General features: G+C 42.5%; 1 protein-coding gene across 1 annotated transcript in view; it reads left to right on the top strand.

Moving 5' to 3' along the window:
- DRC11 (dynein regulatory complex subunit 11) overlaps window positions 1-15,748 on the top strand; it is a gene marked incomplete at both ends in the record, with an annotated part of 107,989 nt that extends 92,241 nt beyond the window's left edge. The window contains 4 exons of the mRNA XM_082484009.1: window positions 3,418-3,504; window positions 7,571-7,748; window positions 10,990-11,228; window positions 15,635-15,748. Coding sequence (XP_082340135.1) covers window positions 3,418-3,504; window positions 7,571-7,748; window positions 10,990-11,228; window positions 15,635-15,748 — 618 coding nt within the window. The remainder of the gene's footprint in view (window positions 1-3,417; window positions 3,505-7,570; window positions 7,749-10,989; window positions 11,229-15,634) is intronic.
- Between the last annotated feature and the right edge of the window lie 6,106 nt (window positions 15,749-21,854).

Genomic DNA, 21,854 nt, shown 5'->3' on the forward strand with positions numbered 1-21,854 from the left:
GACTTGTGCATACGTCCCCTGCAAGAATCAGGTTTCTGTATTTTCAAGCGCAGCAATTTAACTGTTAAACTCTGGCTCTCAAGTTTGAAAAGTTTAACCCAAGGCTTTCAAAAATGCTGTTTGATCTTTGATGAATGGTGATATGCTGCGGGACGGGAAGGCTTTTTTTCATAATGGTTTTCCTGAAGAGCAAATCAAGCCTCCGTGACGATCAGAGAGCCGTTTCCAGCGCAGCGACTGCGGGCTCCGTGCGGTATTAGAAGGGTTAAGGAGCCATCTGCTGGCAGCTCCCACAAATTGTTGAATGCAGCAAAGCTAATAAAATTTCAATTACAAATTAATTATGTACAGTGCATTTAATTATCCATGGATTCAAACTGTCCATGGATAATTCAAATGAAGCACTTTCACGAGGGATATACAGTCTGCTACGTATCTGCCAACAATTTAAATTAGATGCCAATGGATTCTGGGTGTCTGATCTGCCTTTAAAAAAAGAAACAGCTGGGCCCAAACACAATGTGTTGAATTTGGTCATATTGATGTGTGTCAACACCAGAAAAATATATGCAGGCCACTTGATACGTTTAGATCATTGCCTTAAAACAGAGGCCCTAGGAATGTATCTCTTTAAGAAAGAGACAGAACTGAAGTTATTCATTGTATTTCCACTTACTCAGTGGAGAAATAAAAGGGACAAAAAAAGATGACAGGTGTGACAACAGCGAGCATTCTTCCCTTAGAATTAAAATGAAAGTATACTCTTGTTTAAAACTTAAGGCTCCCTTTTCGAGGGCTGGTAGCCACAGAAGTCATCTCTCAGCCAAAAAGGGAAGAGCTGCACCATTCTGACTGCGGTGGCTCCACTAAAAGGACAACATGGTTGCCTTTGAAGTACACAAGCGGGGTTCAACCATTGCCAACAGCTTTTATAGCCTCTGTAACCTCCCCCACCCTTATTCCCCTTGTCGCATCACACTGCGGAATCAGACACACAGGTATGGAGAATATATTGCAGAACAGCTACGCAGCTCCCCAGACATCATACAGCTGCATTACCTGTGCAGAGCAAAAATACCAGAAGGGGACTGTTCTCCTTAGGAAGCAGACGCACGGCACGTCTTTGCATTAGCACATGCATTAGCAGAGAAGTCAGCAGCTGAGGCGAGACAAGCAAAGGGGGAGAAAGCACCACAATAACAGCAGAACCCACGGTGACAGAGCCTATTGGGGTGGTAATGCATACACACACAGTCTGTAAACTTGAGTAGACAGCGTGCCACCAGCCCAAACTTCACTCGGGGGAAAGGCAGGCTTCAAGGGGAACAGTTTCCCTGTGTCTCATCTCCTTCCTGACATCCTCTCCAGGCATGCACAGAGTGGGAGTGAAAAATGGTTGTGATCTTGGGTTTCAGAAGGTAAAAGTCACCATCAGAAACATCAGAAAGCCCCAGCTGATAACCCATTCATTAGCGGTGCCAAGTTCGGTAAGGGTCTCTGAGTCAGAGTTTCCACACATCACAGTAGATTTCACAGTGAGTGAACGAAATGCAAACAGTCCATTAAGGAGCTGTAGGTTTCTTTTAGCAACTTAACTACACCTGTATTTTCCTTTCCAAGTCTTAATTTTACAAAGAATGTCAGTTATCCCATCTCCGCTGTGTGATCATGCTACCACGTTACACCTCTTTCATCACTTGTCTCCAAGCCAGTTTACAGACATCTGGGAGCTAACTGAATTCACCTGCAAGCGTGAATCGGTAGGACTGACTTGCATTTTCCTGAAGGTGTCTGAGCCCTTGACTAGCAGGATACTCAGCAGAAAATGCCCGAGTGAGGCTGCTGCACAGCTCATTTCAATGAAAGCTACAAGCTTGCCCTCTCAAATGTACCTTGCAGACTGGTGCAGGCTTATGGAAGATGCCAAACATACCTCTGAAAATAGATAAATAGGAGATAGACAAAAAACATCTGGCCTTAAAGTGGCAGGTATTATTGCTGTACAATTATAATTTGTCGTTTCATTCCAGCTTGCATACTCAATACACTGCTGGACTGAGAAGTTACCCCTTAAGTTGTAAACATTCACAGAACTGCATAGGTCCACACATCAGTTTCTGCAGGATTTTCATACTTTTTACTTTTTAAATCTTCGTTATTAATGCTATAATTGCCTTCCAACAAAGGAAAAAGCTTATTTTTCCTCAATGAAGCCATTCTGAACTTGGAGGTACCACTTGACATAGTCTAGGACTGACGAGTTACCGCAAATAAAGTGTCACATGCCAAAGATGGCATTGTTTCCACTTGACCCCATCAGCAGTACAGCAGACCGAACAAGTTTAATAGCCATCATCTACTATTCTTTTCCCCTATCTTCAATCCATTTTTACTGTACAGACACACGTATGCTTGGTGCTTTTGAAATGCGTCCACAAAAATGAACTGCGATGGTTTGAAGAAAGGTGCTCATGACTTAATTCTTCCTGCACTGGCTGTCAATCAGACACTGAACTTATGATGTATACAACCTATCGGTTTTGTAAGCTTCCTTTCTGAAAGCAGCAGTTTGAACTAGGGTAGGGGGGAGCAGGACAGAAGAATGCTGTCTCTTTCTCTTTGCCGATTGACTCCTCGAGCCATCACTTCTGTTGCTGAGCAAACAAGCACAGCTCTGAGAGCCACTGGAAAGTGATTAAAATTTGGCAGCAGAGTGTCTAAACCACTGGCGTTTCTATAGCAATAGGGAGAGTGCAAGATGTGAAAAAGCCTGTAGCATTGCTGCCATCCTGCTGTGAACCAGAGGTATAGTGCCTCTGACTTTGGAGCCGGAAAGGCTATTTGTATAGGACACCCCTTCTTTCTTCAAATTTAACAGGTTCCATTTTAATTCCTGGGCTAACTGCAAATCAAACGCTATTTTGTAAGCCAGAAGATTGCATATCAGCCTGTTTCGCTTAAAGATTAGTACCTTTGTTTCTCATGCAGTAGCCACATCTTGCCTGTCTCCCCATCTCTATTGCCCTCAGAAAACCAGGGAGGGATCCTACGGGCAGGGCAGCCAGTCTGAAGCTGCTGGTGGTCTATCGTTTGCCATTGAGCTCCGAGTCCAGGCTTCCTTTTGCAGAACCGCAACTGAATTTGGATTGAGAAATGCAACATAAGCATAGCAGTCAAAATGATCCAATTTGGGTTAGGTTCTTATTGTTAGATTCTTAACTAGAAGCTGTTTCATTTGCCAAGACTGCTGAGCAGACCCAGTGCTATCCATGAGTACTGAACATTCCTGGAAAAAAATAAACCAGGCTAATTTTAACTGCTGAAATATGGATTCAAAAGCATAACTATAAGCACCTAGGTATGAAATTGTAGCCATTTTAATCAACTTCTTGCCTTTTCTCCCCCATTCTCTCTCAGGTGGCTAAGCAATTGCAGCCTTCAGTCGTGTGGATTGGAGACACAGAAAAAATATTTTCTAAAGCCGTGCTGAAAGCTGAAGAAGAGGTGAGTTGCTCCTTTTTTATTCCAGTGCAGATAATTTCTCCTGTTGCATTACAGCCAGCACAAAAGGACAAGTATATTTCTTAGCTTAGCACATACCAATATGACCAGACCTGCCAAAGCTTGCTTGATAATTGCTTGTCTCACTAACATTTCTTTCTTTTAAGAGAATCTTGTGACTTCTTAAGAGGCCCCACGAGGTCACATTTCTCTCCTGTACACCTATACTTGCTTTATTTAAAAGTAGTCCAGTCACTGCTCATCAGTGCACTGAAAAGTAGAAGAGAATAATGGAGTATTTCAAAATATGAGGCAAGAAACTAAAAGTTAAGATGAGCTTAAATTGTTCAGCTCTATTAATTTGAAAAATTGGATGGAGCCAAAGTGCTCAATAAAATAACAAGGATAAATTTCCACTGTGCAAACAAAGAGCCTATGTTAAATAGTTATGTTTACAGATTATTTTCTTTGGGCTTCCAGGAGTCCTATTGCCATTGCTTCCATTCCTTCCTCCCTTGTGCAGCTTCCCCACTAGAAAGAAAATTAAAACACTGCCCAACCGGCAGAGCAACTCAACCACCACAGCAGATAGCAATTCACCTGAAACCCTAATTAGATTCATGCTGCTTGCAAAATATTTTACTTTTAGAGCTCCATGTGAAAAATTGAACCTTTTTGCTTAAGGTAAGATCTGTACATTTAGACTGTGGGATGGACACAAGCCTGTATTTTGGAAGACCAATGAAGCATCACCGTGGATGAGGCTGTTACTTCTGTGAGGGCTGGATGAACAGATGGGTGTGCGGTGGTTGATGCCCTCTAGTGGTCCCCACTCCAAAAGGGAACCTTTCTCTTGGGCTCAAATTTTGACAGCAGGTGCTGATGGGGATTAAAATTAAGACTAGGGGCCAAAAATTGCCTCGAGTACTCGTGATCTTTGGTAGCCACCCATGTAGAAAAAAATTCTCATCCCGCTCACCTCAGAGTCGGGGGTATCACCCGACTATTACTTCTACTATTGAATCCCGAGACTTGCAGGTATTTAACAAAAGGTCTCCCGTGTTCTTGGTGGGAGTGGGTGGCTCCAGGCGTGAAGTCACTCACACCCAAGATAGTTCACAGCATAACCAATATTTGGAGCCAGAGAGCACGAAACAGGAGGGACAGGCAGTGGTAACTGGCTGTCTGGGGAGCCTTCCACTGGAACTTTGGAGAAGATGAGCCCTCAGAAGCCAAAGTGAGTGGAAGTCACTTTGCACATCCCAGTGCGACATTTCTGGCACCATGACTGAGAACCTCGTACAAAGAAGCCTTAAATTCTTCAAATACCCCCTAGGAAAGAAATCTCTCTCCAGTCTTTCCCAAAGGATGCAAAGCAGTCAAATAGAAAATACATTATGGTAAATCCAGTTGCCAACGATAATGTGCAAGCAGTTCAGCCACTCATAGTTAAACAAATAGGGATCACCTTCACAATTCACCTCACTTTTCTCCAGCTCAGGTCCACATGATGGCTGAAATCATAGCTTGCCTCTTCAACAGCCCTTCTTGCTACTGACACATTTCTTTCAAAGTGGAGGAGATATTATTAGCTTTCAGGACATAGCCCTGAAATGTATGTGCTATGGACACACATTAGTTTCACAAGCATAACAGGAGCTGCTGACACATAAATGCCAGTCTGGCTTAGCAGGCTTAACACGAGTGGAGTGTTTAGCTTGGTCTCTGATACTGGGTCAATCATTTAAAATTTTAAAATTAAGATTCCTACAAACTAAGCAATGAACACTTTTGTAACCAACTCTAGATCAGTGGGAATCCGTGAATATCATTCGTCACCCAAAAAATTATATTCTAAATGCCAGGGATAGTCGTAAAAATAAATCCTAGTTTAGGAGGTGCAATAGGAGTCAGACAGTTGTTTTAAAAGTTCTCTGCATCTCCTGACAGAGTCAGTTTTTCCAGCAGAAAACATACTGCAAGCCTAGAAAACGCCATTTCTCACTTGAAGCAACTGTTATCTTCTATCAGTCATTTCAGTGAGATGGGATTCCTCTACTCCCCCTCCCAAGCCTAAAATAATTTGATAGTTCTCTTTTCTAGCAATATTTATGTCTCAAAACACCTTGGAGAACATTTGTACTTCCTTCCATACACACAAAGAAGAGGAAAGCTTGAAGCCTATGAGTAGCAACAGATCTATAAATCACAGAGAGTAATTTAGCTGGCATAAAACACATTAAAAACAAAGTAAATACATACTTCGGTCGTTGCTGTGACCAGATTTCCCTGGCAGAGCAAAGGTGGCAAGGCTGGCTAAAACTTCCATGGTAGATATGTAACAGCAGCTTGTTTAATCACCAGAGAAGCCAAGTTCATTACCAAAATCTTCCCAAAAGGGGAAAGGCAAAGTTTGGACAAGAGCTTGTGTCATGCCCTCAAACAGCAAACATACTGTTTGGTGTAGACAGAGTGACATCCTTTCTTTCTGATCAAGAGAAAAGTCAAGACTTCTCCTTTGCTCCAGGGCAGACCTACTGTGCTTACAAGGCACGTTCTTTGGGAGCGAGTGCAGGCATCCCGCTCTCCTGGGAGCGTTGGGTGCATAGGCACAAGAAGGAGGAGATGAAAAGATGGCAGCTGGCATTGAGTGACGGCCACAGGAATAGTTCATCCAAGAGCAAAAACATGAGCTGGATGTATCATCCTGGCAAGCAACATGTCCGTGCTCTGAAGTGGAACCTAAGTCCTAGTGCTAAGACATGCTTAGCTCATTATCGTGATTAAGCAATTGGCAAACTTAAGAAGATGCATACTATGACCATGAGAATAAAAAGAATGAGAAAACAGACCTATTGTAATTAAGACAAGTTTAGCTAGAAAATAACTGTGTGACTCTCCCTGAAGACTTTTGGGATTTCTTATTGATTTCCCAATTTCCCTCCTCCGTAGCTTTCACTCCAAAGAACAGAGCTTTGTCTCCTTTCTGTCAGCTGTCTGCTACTGCAGACAACAGAAAAATTGGATCACAAAGATTGAATATGTAGTGTAGGTTCGCAGGTATTTATTATTGCCTTTTGGCTGAGAAGGTTCACAGGACATAATTTCTTCCTTATTGACATTAAGGAAGGCTGATCTGAAATTGAAGATCAACTTTCTCAGATAGCTACTTACTATATAGTTTAAAAAGAAATTTAAAAATCACAAGGTGATCTAGAGAGTGAAGTTTTCAAGCGAGTGTTGATGACTTGGATGTTAAGTCTCAATCATTTCCAAAAAGAGGCTTCCAAGTCATTAGACTTCTGATATGCTATCCTAACCCAGCTATTCACTTATAGCTTAACAGTATAGAGTGACACCACAGCAATTTGATTAAGCTTCTCCAACCAATAATTGCTTGAACATTATCAGACGCAACTATCCAATAACAGGTTTTGCTCAATACTCATATTTGTTCTAAAGTCAAACAGTAAATTATTGCAAAGAAATGAATCCTGAGTTCAAAAAGCTGTGTTCTCAGGTTAGAGCCTCAGCACGCTAGAAATCACAGCAAAAATTAGGGAGTGTATTTTTCACATTTAAACCATGGGTAGGAGTTGGTAAATCATAACCTCTGAGAGCTGGGAGGATTCCATACCAGGTTACATACCCAGGTAATTTTTCTATCTGCTAAGGTTTATCAGGTACACAGGTCCAAGCAATAATTCTCCTTAAACTGGAAATAAGGATTTCCTTCTTTAAATGAGCTGTTTCCTTCCAGCTTTTCAATAACAGGACCAGCAAATTCAATAGTGAAAGGCACTAGCACAAGCCCACAAAATACATAAGCAGAAATCAAGCATTTACCTGACCTTCAGAAGACAGAGGCTTTCTGCTTTGGTTGAGCATCTAGTCTGCTTGTGCTAAATGTGTTCGCAATTTGTGTTTTAATTTGACTACTAAAAAAAAAAAAAAAGAGCACAAAATCCTGTTGTATATGACATATCTACATACAACTTCACCTCATTAACACTAAACTGTCAGCATCGATAACAATTCTCTTCCTTGTATTTACATGTACACACTGAAGATGAACCCAAAACGGCTGGAAAAGATCCTCCCCAAATTCCTTAAGGCTTTGAAAGCACAGGACAGAGTGCTGCTAGTGGGAACCACCAGCCGTCCCTTCGATGCTAATCTTAAACCTTTCTGCAAAGTCTACCAAAAAATTATTCTGATTCCCAGGCCTGACTACGCTTCAAGATTTGGCAAGTATTTCAAGTGATTCTGTTGATTGCTACTGTTTAAAATTCATGCTCAGTGTCTGGTTATCCTGAGAATTTACTTTAACCTCGATACATATGCCATGTGTGAATTCTCAGTTAATTTCTGTATTGCCTAAATTTTCAGTTCCCAAAAGTTTAGGTAATATTGATACAGGCTACCCCAAAGGTCAGATAATAAAAGTGGAAGTTGGGAGAAGGTTTAAAATACCATTCTGTGGTTATTAGCATTTCTTCCTGAGTTGTTTAGCATGCACTGAGTTCATCCCAAGGTATTTATTCACTGTAGAAAGGATAAGATCCCATTTCAATAAACACTTTCTATTTTAAGCTTTTCTTTTTGCACAAGGATTCTGAGTTTCTGTTATTCCTACCCAGTTTCAATACTCTAAACAATACACTTCAGGCATCTCCATAAGCAGAACCATGTCTGGAGGACTGAGTTTTGTCACTATCAAATTCCATTTTTGTCTTACAGATCATGAGAGAAATTGTAGTAGCATCCACGATTTTGCATGTCTAGTCTACCAAGTGGTGATAGACATGCCCTCCCAAAGTCTGACAGATTCATTGAGGACCCCATACCCTGAGAGTCAAAGCTTGTAACAAAAAACCTATCTTTTATTAGCTCAACTTACACAGGTAGAAAAAAGACAAACTTTCGGGCATGCACGTTTGGTTTCAGATGTGAATCACCTTGAAGTCTGCAGTAGCTCAGCGTTGACTCAAAAGAAATGCTCCAAAATAAGCTTAATAATATGAATTAATTACTGCAGAAAAAGGTGGTTTGTCCACATCCTTCAGAAGTGGCTGGTACAAGGGATTTTGTTCCCAGAAGTGTAATCTTTTTTCCTATGGCTTTATCACAGATATCGTGTGGTTCAGTACACTTTTCTGGGTACTAAGGAGTCTGGATGTGGTGACTCGTAAACAGAAGGGCTGTTTAGGTTCAGTCTAAATATAATGTGGAAAAAGGGTTTCGGGCTATTCAGAATGACACCAAACACCAAGTTAGGACTCTTAATGGTGCGCTGCTCCTACCAGCAGCTCCTAGCATGAATATCCCTATTGATCACCACATCGAGGAAAACAGACTCCCTTCGTGCCACTGATTTCTGATGGATCGCGTCCCAGAAGATTACAAAAGAGAAACCACACTCAGTTCAGACACCTCACTACAGTTGTACCCTTAATATAACATTGCTCTGCATAGTCACCTTATTACAAAATCATACAACTATATTGTGAAGTCCAGTGCCTTTCACGGAGGCAGCCAAGGTACTGAGATGATGCATGTTTGGGCAGGCTCAGACAGGTTTTGACTGCCTAGCACATTGTAAATCTCTCCCACATTCAATAATTCTCATAGTGTGGATGGGAAATGGTCTCTAAGCAAGCTAACATGTGTTTCATGTTATGTTACAGCTCTGATAAATTGCTAACAGATAAAGGACATGAATAAGACCTAGAGTAAGGAGGCGATAGCAGCTGAATTTAGCTGTGTTCACCTCTGGGGATTGAACTGTCACATTCTGGGATTCTCAACACTAATTTGGAGTCAAAAACAAAGGGCCAGCTAAAGGGATTTCAACTGCAAAATTAAGAATGCCCCAAAAAGTTAACTCTTGACATTTTAAAGCAGATTAAACTTGTAGCTTTACTTCTCTGACATTGCCCCATTTAAGACAGTGCCTGGCTTGTTCTTTAGCTCCAATCTTCCCTGAAGTTCAATGGAAACATCATCATTATAGTATAGAGCACACACCTTCCAATCTTGACAATTTTCAGTGACTGACACCCAATTTGAGAACTAAAGAAACTTGTTTTGACACAAAAGCCACGACATAACAAATATTCATAGCCACAGTGCACAGCTCCCTGTCTGCTGCAACCCTCCCTTTTGTTACAAGCCAGAATATTCCAATCTATGCACAATGGAAACAGTAAATATACAATGTAAATCATTAAACTGGAAGATTCACAATCCTATACTGATTTCTTGCTATTAATCATCCAGCGAGTCAGTACCTCATATTACACATGATCCTACCTGTAACAGAAGCTGTGGCGCACAATACATGGCTGCACAGACGTAGCACTCACTGTTGTGTGCATCAATTCCTCTTTTATGAATTAGTGATTTAGCCAGTAATTATTGAGCATAGATACAATTCATGTGGAAGATCACGATTTGCCTGAGTGAGAAATGTAGTACAAAGTTGTCAATAGTGATGAGCACAAGTCCGTAGTATCGACATTGCAATCGAAGGAAGAACAAGGCAGGTTTTTGCCATTACATGACTGCCCCAACATCCAGTACCGTTAACTTTCCACCCAATTTTTTCATACTACATATGAGCATTCAAACACACGATACTCAAATCACAAATTGTCTGTCTCATTCAAGAATCTTTTTAATCTCTATGCATAATACTTATTTTTCGCAAATGTTTTTATATAGGGCTTTAAAGGAAAGCGTGGTGAGGTGGCACAAAAGTTTTACTAAGTTTCTCCGAGACAGACTGTTACTTTACATAGGATAAAACAAAAGATGTTATTAGTCCTATTAATTTGGTTTTGGAAGCAGAATCTCAGGCACTTCACAAACATTAAGAAACCCTTCAAGTCACAGAGGTTCACAGCTAAAAGATACAAACAGGTTCACTATTTTACTAACAAGCAAAATGCCAGTCACGGAAATTTACACCTGGCCTTTGCAACATGTGCCTGCATAGCTGGAAGCTTTTGGCTTCCAAACCAGACATTGAGTCCCCATAGCAGCACTCACTTCTGCAGGAGTAACCTGTGGTCAGGGTCACGGAAATACAAAGAGGCTGTTAATGTAGGTACTTAACTGTACACACAGAAATGGGAATATTCTGGACAAGTTCTCTTTCTGTGTATACACACAGGTATATTTAAGTAGTTCTCTCCATTTTTACACACATATCCACCTCACATTATGTGTCCTTAATGACTTTCTGAAAAGTACTGACTGGTAGCCAACAAATGATCACTAATGGTTTAAGAACAGATGTACCTAAAGGCCTCTATGCTACAAATCTGTAGATGAAAGAAACAGCAAACAAGAATTGTTTGTATCTTGATTTTCCTGACTGATATCCCTTATTTTCCTGTTTTGATTTCAAACTGAAAGAAATATTTCTCCTGCTTTCCTTAATGTATGCCTTTGGCATTTTCTCTTTTTCTGGGTCCTGATGAACAGTGCTTTGGAAACACATCATCCTGCAGAATGGTGGAGCAATCACCAACTTGCTGAACATAAGCTGCCTAGCAAAGGTGTCTGATGGTTTCACCCAGGGACATATCGTCCAGGCAGTGCAAGCTGTCCTGAGCGAGCTACGCCTCCTGCAGATGACCAGGAAGCCACTGAGGACTGCCGAGTTCATGACTTCACTGGCCAGACAGGACCCAGTGTACAAAGAGGAGGAAGAAACATTTAAGGTGACATTAAGAGCTATGTTAACTGGCTGTCTTTCATTGTCCTTTGCCATGTCCTTGTCCAGGCACATTTGATCTAGAGACCTGCTAATTCTGCTGATGGGTTGGCACATCACTATTTGAATGATGATGTATGGCTCGACAGCACCAAACACCCATCTCTCCCATTTTGGGATGTTTGGCAGCCTGGGCCGCTGGACGTGCCAGGCAAATGGTCATTATTACAGGCAGCAGCCCTGCATGGGCAACACGCCTGGCATACTGCTTTGCTGAACCTACTGCCTGCACCCAGCTCATCTTAAACAGGGTGGCCTTGACATGCACAGATAAATTATGCAGGTGCCATTAGCACAATGCACTTGTCCTTTTTCTTTCAGAGCTGACGTGTTGAGCAAGCCTGGCTATATTATCTTGAGAAGGCAAAAAGCCTGGACGTGCAGGGTCTACAGGGTGTTCCACCTAGGGATCAAGTTCTAAGTCCTTATTTTAAATTATTTCAAACAAGGATTTTCTTATAAGAGAGTTTTCATTTCAGGGTTTGAAAAAGTGAGTTTCTGCCTCAAACTCCATCCCTCTCCCCACCCGCAGGGCTATAAAATCCTGAAGGCAAAACCTTGTGCATTTGAGGTGCATTACATACACCTCAAATAGTCACAGATCACCCTGCAAACAACTACTTTTTCCAAATGTAGCTCAGTGATAATTGCTCTTTCTTTTCCTAGACTAGGATTATCTTTATGTAGTGGTTAATTCTGCTTTCACTGTACTGCTTTTGGCATTGATGGGAACAGGTCTACAATCTGTTTACTGTAGTGACTTCAGTGTAGCTTAGGGACAGCTGAACTGGACTTGAACTAGTTAGTTGAGTGCAACACTACACCTTAGCAGCACTAACACTCCAGAAAATTGCCACGACACTTGACTAAGGCATTTCAAGCCTACTAAACGCTAGTAAAAGCCTTGGCCACAGAACAGCAAAACCCCGCTGTGTACCAAGGAGCTGCAGGCAGCCCGGACCAGGGCCTCCAAATGGGATAGGACTTCTGTACTGAAGCCAAGAGCCCCCAAAAGAGCTTTCTCAATCCCATACTCCCCCAACTTCTACCCTGACCCGCTTATAAACCATCCAGTTCTGCTGGCTGAAAGGTTTCCTTTTCATTCTGCTCTTTGAATCCCCTCTGGTTTTGAATCCCCACAGTGCCTTGCACAATAAACAGGATGCAGTTTCTAACAACTTTGTCCAAGTCTTCTTCCACTGCTAACCTAATGATAGTGCATATTTCTCCCAGCCCTGTTGAATACTTTCCAATTTCCATCTAGAGCCATTTGGCTCACTCAACATAGGCAGCATTTGTGATATTTGGCAAATTACTCTTTTTTCCTCATGCTTCCTATCTAAACCAATATCTTTCCTCAGGGAAAGGTTAATGGTTCAGTGTTGCAGCAAAGAAAAAAAAGCTCCAAGTAGTAATCCATTTGTACCCTGAAACATGAGAGCTAGTATTTAGTGCGAGTTTAACTTGAAAATATTATTCCACTTACTACGAATGGGCCTGTTTTGTACAGCACTTAAGTATGCAGGCAGCACTTCATTTTGAACACAGCTAAAATGATACTGTCCTCAGCGTCCCGTGGCAATCATTTCCTTGCATTAATTGCAGCCCTTAAGAAAGTATTTCCTTTTATCTGTTTTAAATTTGTTTCCCTTAAATGTCATAGAACCTTGCCCCAGCACCTGTAATATGGCACAGGGGAAGAGGATTGTCAAAATGGCTTTGTGCATTAATTGACTCCAGTACCTCCATCTCTTGTCACACAGAAGCACCTCTTCCTGAGCTTCTAATCATTGCCATAGCTGGACCTTTTCTGTTGCTTTGCTTTGTCCTTTTTGAAGTGGGGCGGCTAAAATGCAGTATTCAAAGTGAAGATTATCACTGTGATGAATCTTTGATTTCTATTCACTGGAAACATGAATCTCCCTGTTTGACATTTATATTCTGCCAGTGTTCCAAAAATGAATATAAATAATGCAAAATTTGTGATAATGTGATTTCTTCATTCAATTTACTCAAATTTCTGCCCCAATTATACATCCACATTTTTGAAATTATAAATTATTGCACCAGTGTGATTGATACAAATCCTTACACAGAAATAATAGTAGTCCTAGAGAAGCAACAGTCATCCAACTAGCGCACTAGTTCTGCCTGGCAGTGACAGGTACAAAATACTTATAATACAAAAGAAAACCCATATCAAAGACCGTGGACATGACTCCTCCAACAAGCAAACATTTCAACTCTGATCAGTCACTTACTGCCAGTAACGTACGTGCCCAGTGCAGATGCTAATGCATAGATGATGAATCTACTTTTATTTTAACCATATCTGAGGAGCCGGCTTCATTAATCCAACGTAGCTGTTCTGCTAGCTGAAGAGTCAAAAGCAGCCCGTATCACATGCCAACAGACAGGTTAATTTTGTGCATTGAAATATATACACAAAGAAATGAGAAGGGAACAAGAGAAAACATCGTCACTCGGCTCCTCCTGCCACATGCAGCAGAGTCCTTTATCAGCAACTCAGAGTGGGCAGTGAGGTGACCTCCCGAATCTGTACCCACCAAACAGTGCTTTCCACCCTAACAAGCTCCCAACAAGCTATTGGCAGGGTTTTGTTATTCTTTCTATCTCCCACTTAAGGAACATTATACCCGGGACAACAAACCTTGGGGGAAAATAGAATTTCTATGACCTCATGGTCTATCACATGTGGAAGGCCAGAGACATTGCTTGGTTGCTCCTGCTCCTGGGGAAGTCAATTCCTTCCTGAGCTAAGAGTCACAACCATCACCTTGTCTTTCTTATCCTACTTATGCAAAGGGCCAGAAACAGCCATCTCCAGATCTGCTGCCCCATCCTGTCCCAGCTGCGTCTGTTGTCCCTGACACAAGAATCGCCTGAGACGATCCTTAGGACAGCAAAATTCAATTGCCCAGGCCGCTGCGCTGGGAGCCCAGGGATTCCTCCCAAACACCTCCCATGACACCGTCTGGATGTGGATGTATGAGAGGCTGCATGATGTTTTAATCAGTGGAGTCAGGGTTCTTAGAGGAGGGTTGCTCAGCTAATTCAGGCAATTAGAGCAGAGATCACAGTGTTAGGGCTGCCCAGCAGCCAGCTGGACGTTTGACAGCTGTCAGACTCCATTTACCTGATGACAGTGTTTAATCTGCAAGACAAGAGTTCCAAATAGGGTGCCTGTCATCAGCCCCTTCCTGGGACCCAGAGGAAGCCTTTAAGAAGCATGACACCAAGAAGGACCATCTGGGGCCAGGAGAGGAATATCAAGGGGTTTTCTTCCCTATACACTTCCAATACCTCTTCTCCCAACTGCTTCTCTTGCTGCTGCCTGTCTGTAACGCACACTGGGAAACTGGACAAGGTAAATTCCTAGGGCTAGCCTTACCAGGCTCAAGCTGGAGGCAGCATTTTGTATGGATCTTATGGAAAAGGCAGACTTACAGGGTACTGCATTGGTAGGAAGGTTGAAGATGACTGGGGACCAAGTGAAGGGCAGAGGAGACACAGTTGTGGCATTAATTAGGGGCCTGTGGTCAGAGGAAAGACATTCATTCCTGGGGCAGTGCATGGTTGAATACAGTCAAGAAGGAAGGCATTTTATCAATCATGTCAACGCCTAGTGGCGTTTTAATCTCTGGTGTAGGCAGGACTTTGTTGATAAAGCTTCCTGCGCGTACGTATGGGGAAAGACTAATTCCTACACACTACTAACTTACAGCATTGCCTTTTCCTTCACTTCACATTATTTTCACATGGCCTAGAACTGCCTTGTTGACATTACAGTCCAGGAGCTTGGCAAGTTTGCAGAGCAACTATACAAAAATCATTTACAAGTCACAGGACTGTGAACAGGCATCTGAAAGCAATAAACAGGTTTTTAACGTTCGGGGTTTGTTTTGCTTCTTAAGCTCTCTCATTGAAATAAAAACTGTCTGGATTGATTTGCAGAGCCATGAGAAGTACATGCTTTGTCTATTGCCAAGTTTCAGACCAGAGGGAGTTTTGACAAGAGCTATATACCTTGGAAATAGGGTTGATCATAGAAGTTCTAACATTTCCATAACTATAGCAACACAAATGGCCCAGCTAAGTATTCCTGTTAATGAGACACACTTCAAGCAAGCAATTGCTATACTTGTTATAATAATGTTCTCAAGAGATCTGAGGATTTCATTTCTGCTTCTCCACAACCCAGCCAGGGTTTTAGGATTTTTTTTTTTTTTTTTTTTAAGGAATTCTCCATTGTACTAGTAAAAAGTTTCTTAAGTGTTGTTTTGTTTGTTATTAAGTTTTATTAAAACATACACATGCTTTTTGATTCTCCAGGCTTGGTATGCCAAGACACCACTGGGTAAAGCACGAATCAGAGCACTGGCAGACAGTGAGAAAGCAGGAAAAGGAAAAACAAAAGAGGGAAATAAAGGAAAAAGGAAAAAGTAACTTCCTCGAGAATTTTGCATCCGGCAATATCAGTCACAGCTCTACTTCACTGAAAAAGGGGAGATGCTAGGAAAGCAGACACTTCAGAATAATGTACCCCAAGTTACAGCTATTTCAGGAAAGACAATTCCTTTCTGAATGAATTTTAAAAAGTTAAAGAGTCAGATGAGACATCTGTGTGACATGTAGCTCTCAGAGGATAAAGAGTTAATGACCACTGACTTGCTCAAGCATTATTTATTCTATGAGGTTTTAGGGGGCAGAGAGGTTCATTACTCAGGACTGTAACATGCCATCAACTTTTAGGCTATACTCATTTATTTCAGCAAGTAACTCTCCTTAAAAATTGATGTCACATTAATGTCTTTCATTACTTTAATATCCTATATGCTTTATAAAACTAACTGCTTTATATATCTGTAAGTCTAATGTGTTACAGTTCTCAATAAAACTATTACAGCTATAAAGACTGCTTTTTAATTGGGATGGATTATAAGACACTTAATGCAATCTACCACAAGCTGAATATTTACATAGTCACATGAGGACCAGCACTGTTTCACCTTTTCGTGCCTCATCATGGACCAATTCATATATGTGGATGTTAGCAGAAACCATTAATAAGCAGAATCAAAAGCAAAGTGGTCAGGTGGAGTTCATTTTGGTGGTTGCCCTAAGAATCTATTTTGCAATAGGAAACAATGCTCAATTACCTGGTTTGCACAAACAGCAATATATCTGTTGCTTAAAAAAAACACACGTGTGGCAGAACAGCGGCTGTAATGGCATTCTGAAGTAGGTCTGTTGAGCTTTCTAAAAGGTTGCTTCATTCTGTGTTAAACCAAACTCACCTAGACCTGCTTCCACTTCTTCCAAACCCAGTCCCGCAAGTTCTGTTTGCGTAACCCACCCATAGGTGAAAGTCTGCCTCATCACATCCAGACCTTGTGCACAAAGCCACATACAGATGTAGCCTGTAGTATCGCAGTGACTATTTATGGGCTTGAGCGGCAGAACGGGAAGCTCTGTGGCAGGAATGTCTTCTGCACAGAAGAACCTGAGACACTTGGAGGCAGAGGTTTCCTGGTCTTGTGCTTTTATGTAGTACCTCCTACTCAATAGAGTGCATTAGGCCTAATGTCCAAATATCACAAGTAGCAACTGCAGGGAACTAAACCTTCTGAGAAACATAACAAATCTAAAGATCCATGATAGCGTTTGATAGTGTTTCAGTTGATGGGCAATCTTGTTTACTCACAAATCAGCAATTTTGGGGGTAAGGTTTAGAAACAGTGGTTAGAAAACCCTAAAGTTTGGAGGCATTCTACGTGATACCAATGGAGCCAGCACCACCTTTACGTCAAGTAAAGGATCTCATTCACCAGGGTCTTCTACAAATAAGAGCCACGAATACCTGTTTTCACCTCTTAACTGCAGCACACCTATGCTGACTTGACAGCAAGTAACTCACAATACCTATTTAACTGGAAATACAAGGCACACCATCCCCAAAGAGTCAAAGGACCTCTCTATACCATCACTACAGACAGGCCGGGAGGTGCAAAGAGGGCTGCATTGCCGTGGGAAGCTGCTCAGGTTTCCTCCAGCACAGACCAGGCCAACCTGTCTTTGGGGGAGGGCAGGCTGAGGACAGCACATCGCACCTACATCACATACACTCGGCCAGATACAACTCTGAGCATAATTCTGGGTCACAGAGCAACTGCTCACTGCTTATTTAGATCTTATTGATACCTCTTCCAGGTAAAAGGGAATCATCACGTTTGAAACATTTCTATATCTTTGTACTATACATCCCAACCCCTTGCTTTCCCTACTAGAACAGAGTAATTTAATCAAAAATATGATGCCAAGTGACTTGTAGAAAATGTGCTCTTACCCAGATGGTGAGTGTGCGACACGTTTTAGGACAGAAACTGCAGAAAGACAAAACCCCGCCCAAAAAGCTGCTTGAGAAGCTGCTCTAACAAAGCTTGCTGGGAAGGGGATGATATTGACCTTCTCCTGCTCCTAACAAGAAATCCACTGGAGAAAGATGCTCCTGGAAACAGAAAAGTCAAAAAAAAAAAAAGCCCAGAAGGATTCCCACAGGCAACTACCTGCACAGAAAACAGTTCTCATATAATTGAACACAGCAGAGGGAACTGGATAGCTCTGTTAATAAAGTGGATTTTCTTCCCAAGGGAAGGATAGGCTGCCATGCTTTCACAGCAGATGGGATAGAGCCACCCCAACCCAGGCTTTTTGTGATCCTTTTTGGCAACATTTTGCTGTCTGGTACAGGGTTCCCCTGGATCTCAGCTTTCCAGCCTTGAGGCTGCATCTCCAGCCCTGCCAAGGGGATCCAAATGACAGGAGAGGAAGTGCTTGCTACATCTCCTCTGTGCAACACCTCAGGACATTTCCCAGCGTACACAAGTCCTTCCCCCAGCCATCCCAGCAGTAATCTGGCTGCTGGAGCCTCGTCATGACCCACGCAGGGGATCCCACGAGGATGAGCTGCCAGTCCCTGGGTTTACACGCTGGCAACAGAGCAGCTACAAACTTTGGCTGTCCTTTCTTTACTCTTTCTTTGCACAGGCTTGCTTGCAGCAGGCTGCTGCCTTCACAAATTTCGCAGCACATCCCAATTAAAAAAAGGTACTCTTCAACTTCATCCTTTGTGAAAAGAGGCAGACTCTCCCAAAGAAACGGCAGGGTTTGTGTTAAAAGCCTTATCGCTGCTCTCATCTGCAAGAAAACTAATTTGGATAATTCTGTCCTTAATCTTGCAGACAGTGGAATACTCCTCTCCACAACAGGTTTGACAGCAGAACGTGATGTGATGAAAAGACCGCATTTAGGTTGGACGTAAGCAAGCCCATTAACTAATATTTCAGCAGGTTCAGTGCAATCTCAATAGCAAAGTAACACACTGACTGGCAACATCCATCTCCAGGGCACGACTCCAACCCCATGCAAAAAGGATGCATGAACCTCTCACCGTCCCAGGTGTGCTTGGCAGGGCAGAAGCCTGCAGTTTTTCTCCAGTATTCACCAGTTTATGGGAAAAAAAGCACTGGGGCAATTTAACCTCTAAATGTAGCTTGCAGTTTACAATGAAAGCTGCCACCATTGCATTTCCCACCCCCCTCCCCCCTTTTTACCATGAGGATCTGGAAGCCACAGCTGGTGTATCTACAAACAGCTCTGTGGGTGCGAGGGGGTGACAAAGAGGTGATAAAGCAGATCAACTCTGCCCTGCATAGCTGCCAAACCCTGGCTCTCCTTCAGAGAGTCCTCTTGAGGGGATAGGGAGGGAAGAATGAGGAGCAATTTTAATGCTATTTAATTATTATTACAGAAAGTGTGGTTACTTGAAAATGAAGCTGTTGCATCAAGCAGTAATTTCGGTGTCAATGGCTGAACTATTCAATTAAGTGGCCCTGGCTGGAGCTCCAATGCCTGTCCCACTGTGAGGCTAATAGTGATCTCACAAGGAACATCACTAGAGATGTTCTTACCAGGCCTGGGTGTAGCATCTCTACCCAGAGACAGAACCACAGGAGAAAAGAAAAAAAAAAAAAAAAATTGTGGTTTTGCTAAGCCCAACCACAGGGCCATCATGCTTTACCTTCCAGCCACAACAATCCCAAAAATTGATGAGGGAGGAAAATCCCCTTTGCTACACCCTGTCTCCTACTTAGTTTCCAACAAGAGGTGAGTTTTGGGGGGTGGCGGAGAGGGGTGCCAGGCTGCTTTGCCTCATGCTGTGGTGGTGGGAGGTAATCCAGCAGCACCAGCAAAGTTGAGAAAAGAAGCTGTCATGCTCATTTATATATGTAAGTGATCTAGAGAATTATCGGCTAAATTATTTAAATGTCCCATTACTATTAAATTACTGGGCATTCATTGTTAGAACAGTCATAATACAGTAACTAATTTGGTATTAATGTGAATGTCAGCATTTCATTGCAGTTATTTTGTACTTCATCATAAGATAATTTACCAATAAATTAATTGGCTTAATTGCTTCCTCCAAACCCAGGAGAACTACATATGACATGACTTTTAAAAAGTGTTCATGCTCGCTCCCCGTCTTTCTGCTTTAACCACATCAAGCAGGAACCCCCTTTTGAAGTACCTGGGGAGGAACAGCCGAGAAAAAGAGAGCAAAGTGTGACTTCACTCTCCCAGAGGCAATAAAGTCTTGGCATAACCTTGCCCTGTGGATTTTTATGTGCTTTAAATATAGACCCGAGGCCATGCTTGGAGCAGCCACCCAGGTTTCAGTGCCAGCTTTGCAGGGTCCTGGGTGGCGAGCAAGGAGCACAGCCCCAGCACTGAGCCTCCAGCCAAGGCAGGGGAAGCATCTGGGAGCTGTTCTTACCCACCTCCCTGTCCTACAAATTCCCCACATCACCTTCACCTCTCCAAAATACCAATAACCCCCAATGCCCCATCAACTGGGCATCAGCCAAACCAGCCAGAGCAGAGGCTCAAGCTGTAGCGGACAGATCTAATCCAGTTGGAAATAAGCCAATTTGCTTATTTGCTTATTTTATAATTATATTTTATTAAACTACCAATTTGCCCCAAGGCAAAAAAGTGCCATAATCAGGACTTCAGCTGTGTAGTGGACACCCTGCCTCAGATGAGAGGTCTACCAATTCTCTACCAACCCTATCAATAAGCCTAAGAAACACAAGCAGGTTACCATAGCACTTGGAATAAGATGAAGGAGAAACCAAAACCAAGTGGAGCTTTAAGTCATGAGGCATCACCTCCACACTGCTCTACAGTGCCCACCAAGCACCCCAGGGAAGACTTCCCCAGTCTCTTTGCTGACCCCAGGCACCATCCCTGTTGGCATCCGTGCAGGAGATGCATCTACCTCCCAGCAGCGAGCTCTTGGGGATGCAGCTGACCAAGAGCAGCCCCGGTCCCTCACAGCCAGGCAGGAGGGCTGTATCCTCATGGCAAGGAGGGAGGAAAAAGGGCCCTCGCAAGGTAAAAGGCAGCAGCCACCATGAAGTCATGCTTTCTCAATGTGCCTCGGGTATTATTAGGTCCCTGGCTTATGTCAAGCGCTCAGGTTATGCCACTTTGGCCAAAGCCCTTTAATCAAGCACTGTAACTCCGGTTAAAAGCAGTGCCAGCCCTTGTCTCTGATCCCTGCCAATTTTGCATGAGCTATTTTGCCTTGCTAGCCTGCACAGACTGGTTTAGAGATAGGGTTACTGGGATTGTCACTGCCTTCCTGAAAGCCGATTCCTCCAGCACGGGAATTTTTTATTTACTTTTTTTTTTTTTTAATAACCTGTGCTGGAGCTCTCTGGCACCCACAGTGAGTCTCCCAGAGCTTCTACCCCCCCATTCCCCAGGAGCTTAGGAAAAGTTTATTGCTGTTTTCTTCTCCAGGAGACGGAAAAAAGCTCCATCTAGAGCCCAGTGGGTAAGGACAGCTATTTTTTCCAGTTTATTTTAAATGTTTTTTAATAAATTAACAGGGCTCTTTTGCAAAGCACTGGGAACAGATTGCACCAGAATCAGCACTTTGGCACATGCTCCTCCACCACCAGGGAGAGATCAGCCCAACCAGAAAATGCTGCTAAATCTTTGTTTATGGTGATTTACCCTGGTCCTGGGCTGTCCGCATCACACCAGGCTGGTAAATGGTCTGACTCCAGGCGGGAGCAGCCCAAGGGAATACATCTTCCAGCACACCCTGGCCAGAGACAAGTCCCAACCACACTGTGCCTGTTGTAGCTTATTGTTTAAGTTGCCATTGGAATTAAAAAAAAAAAAAAAAAAAAACAAAAAAACCCACACACCAACATTTCTCAGCAAAACCCCCCAAATCTGGTAATACAAAGTGAAGCTGACTGTTCTATTAACTCCCATCCTGCATCAGCAATTTTCTAAAGTGTGGAAACATTATAATTGACTTTTCTGCTAGTAGCAAAATGTCATTTTTTTCTTAATACTTCCTAAGTCAGTAATGCATTTCAAAAGCCTCCAATGCCACTACCACAACAGGACTTACAAATTAGCACATTTTTAGCTTTTCATTAAATACAATACCAAAAAAAAGTCTCATCATATT

This window comes from Vanellus vanellus (genome assembly GCF_965231255.1).
Source record: "Vanellus vanellus genome assembly, chromosome: 5".
Lineage (NCBI taxonomy): Eukaryota > Metazoa > Chordata > Aves > Charadriiformes > Charadriidae > Vanellus > Vanellus vanellus.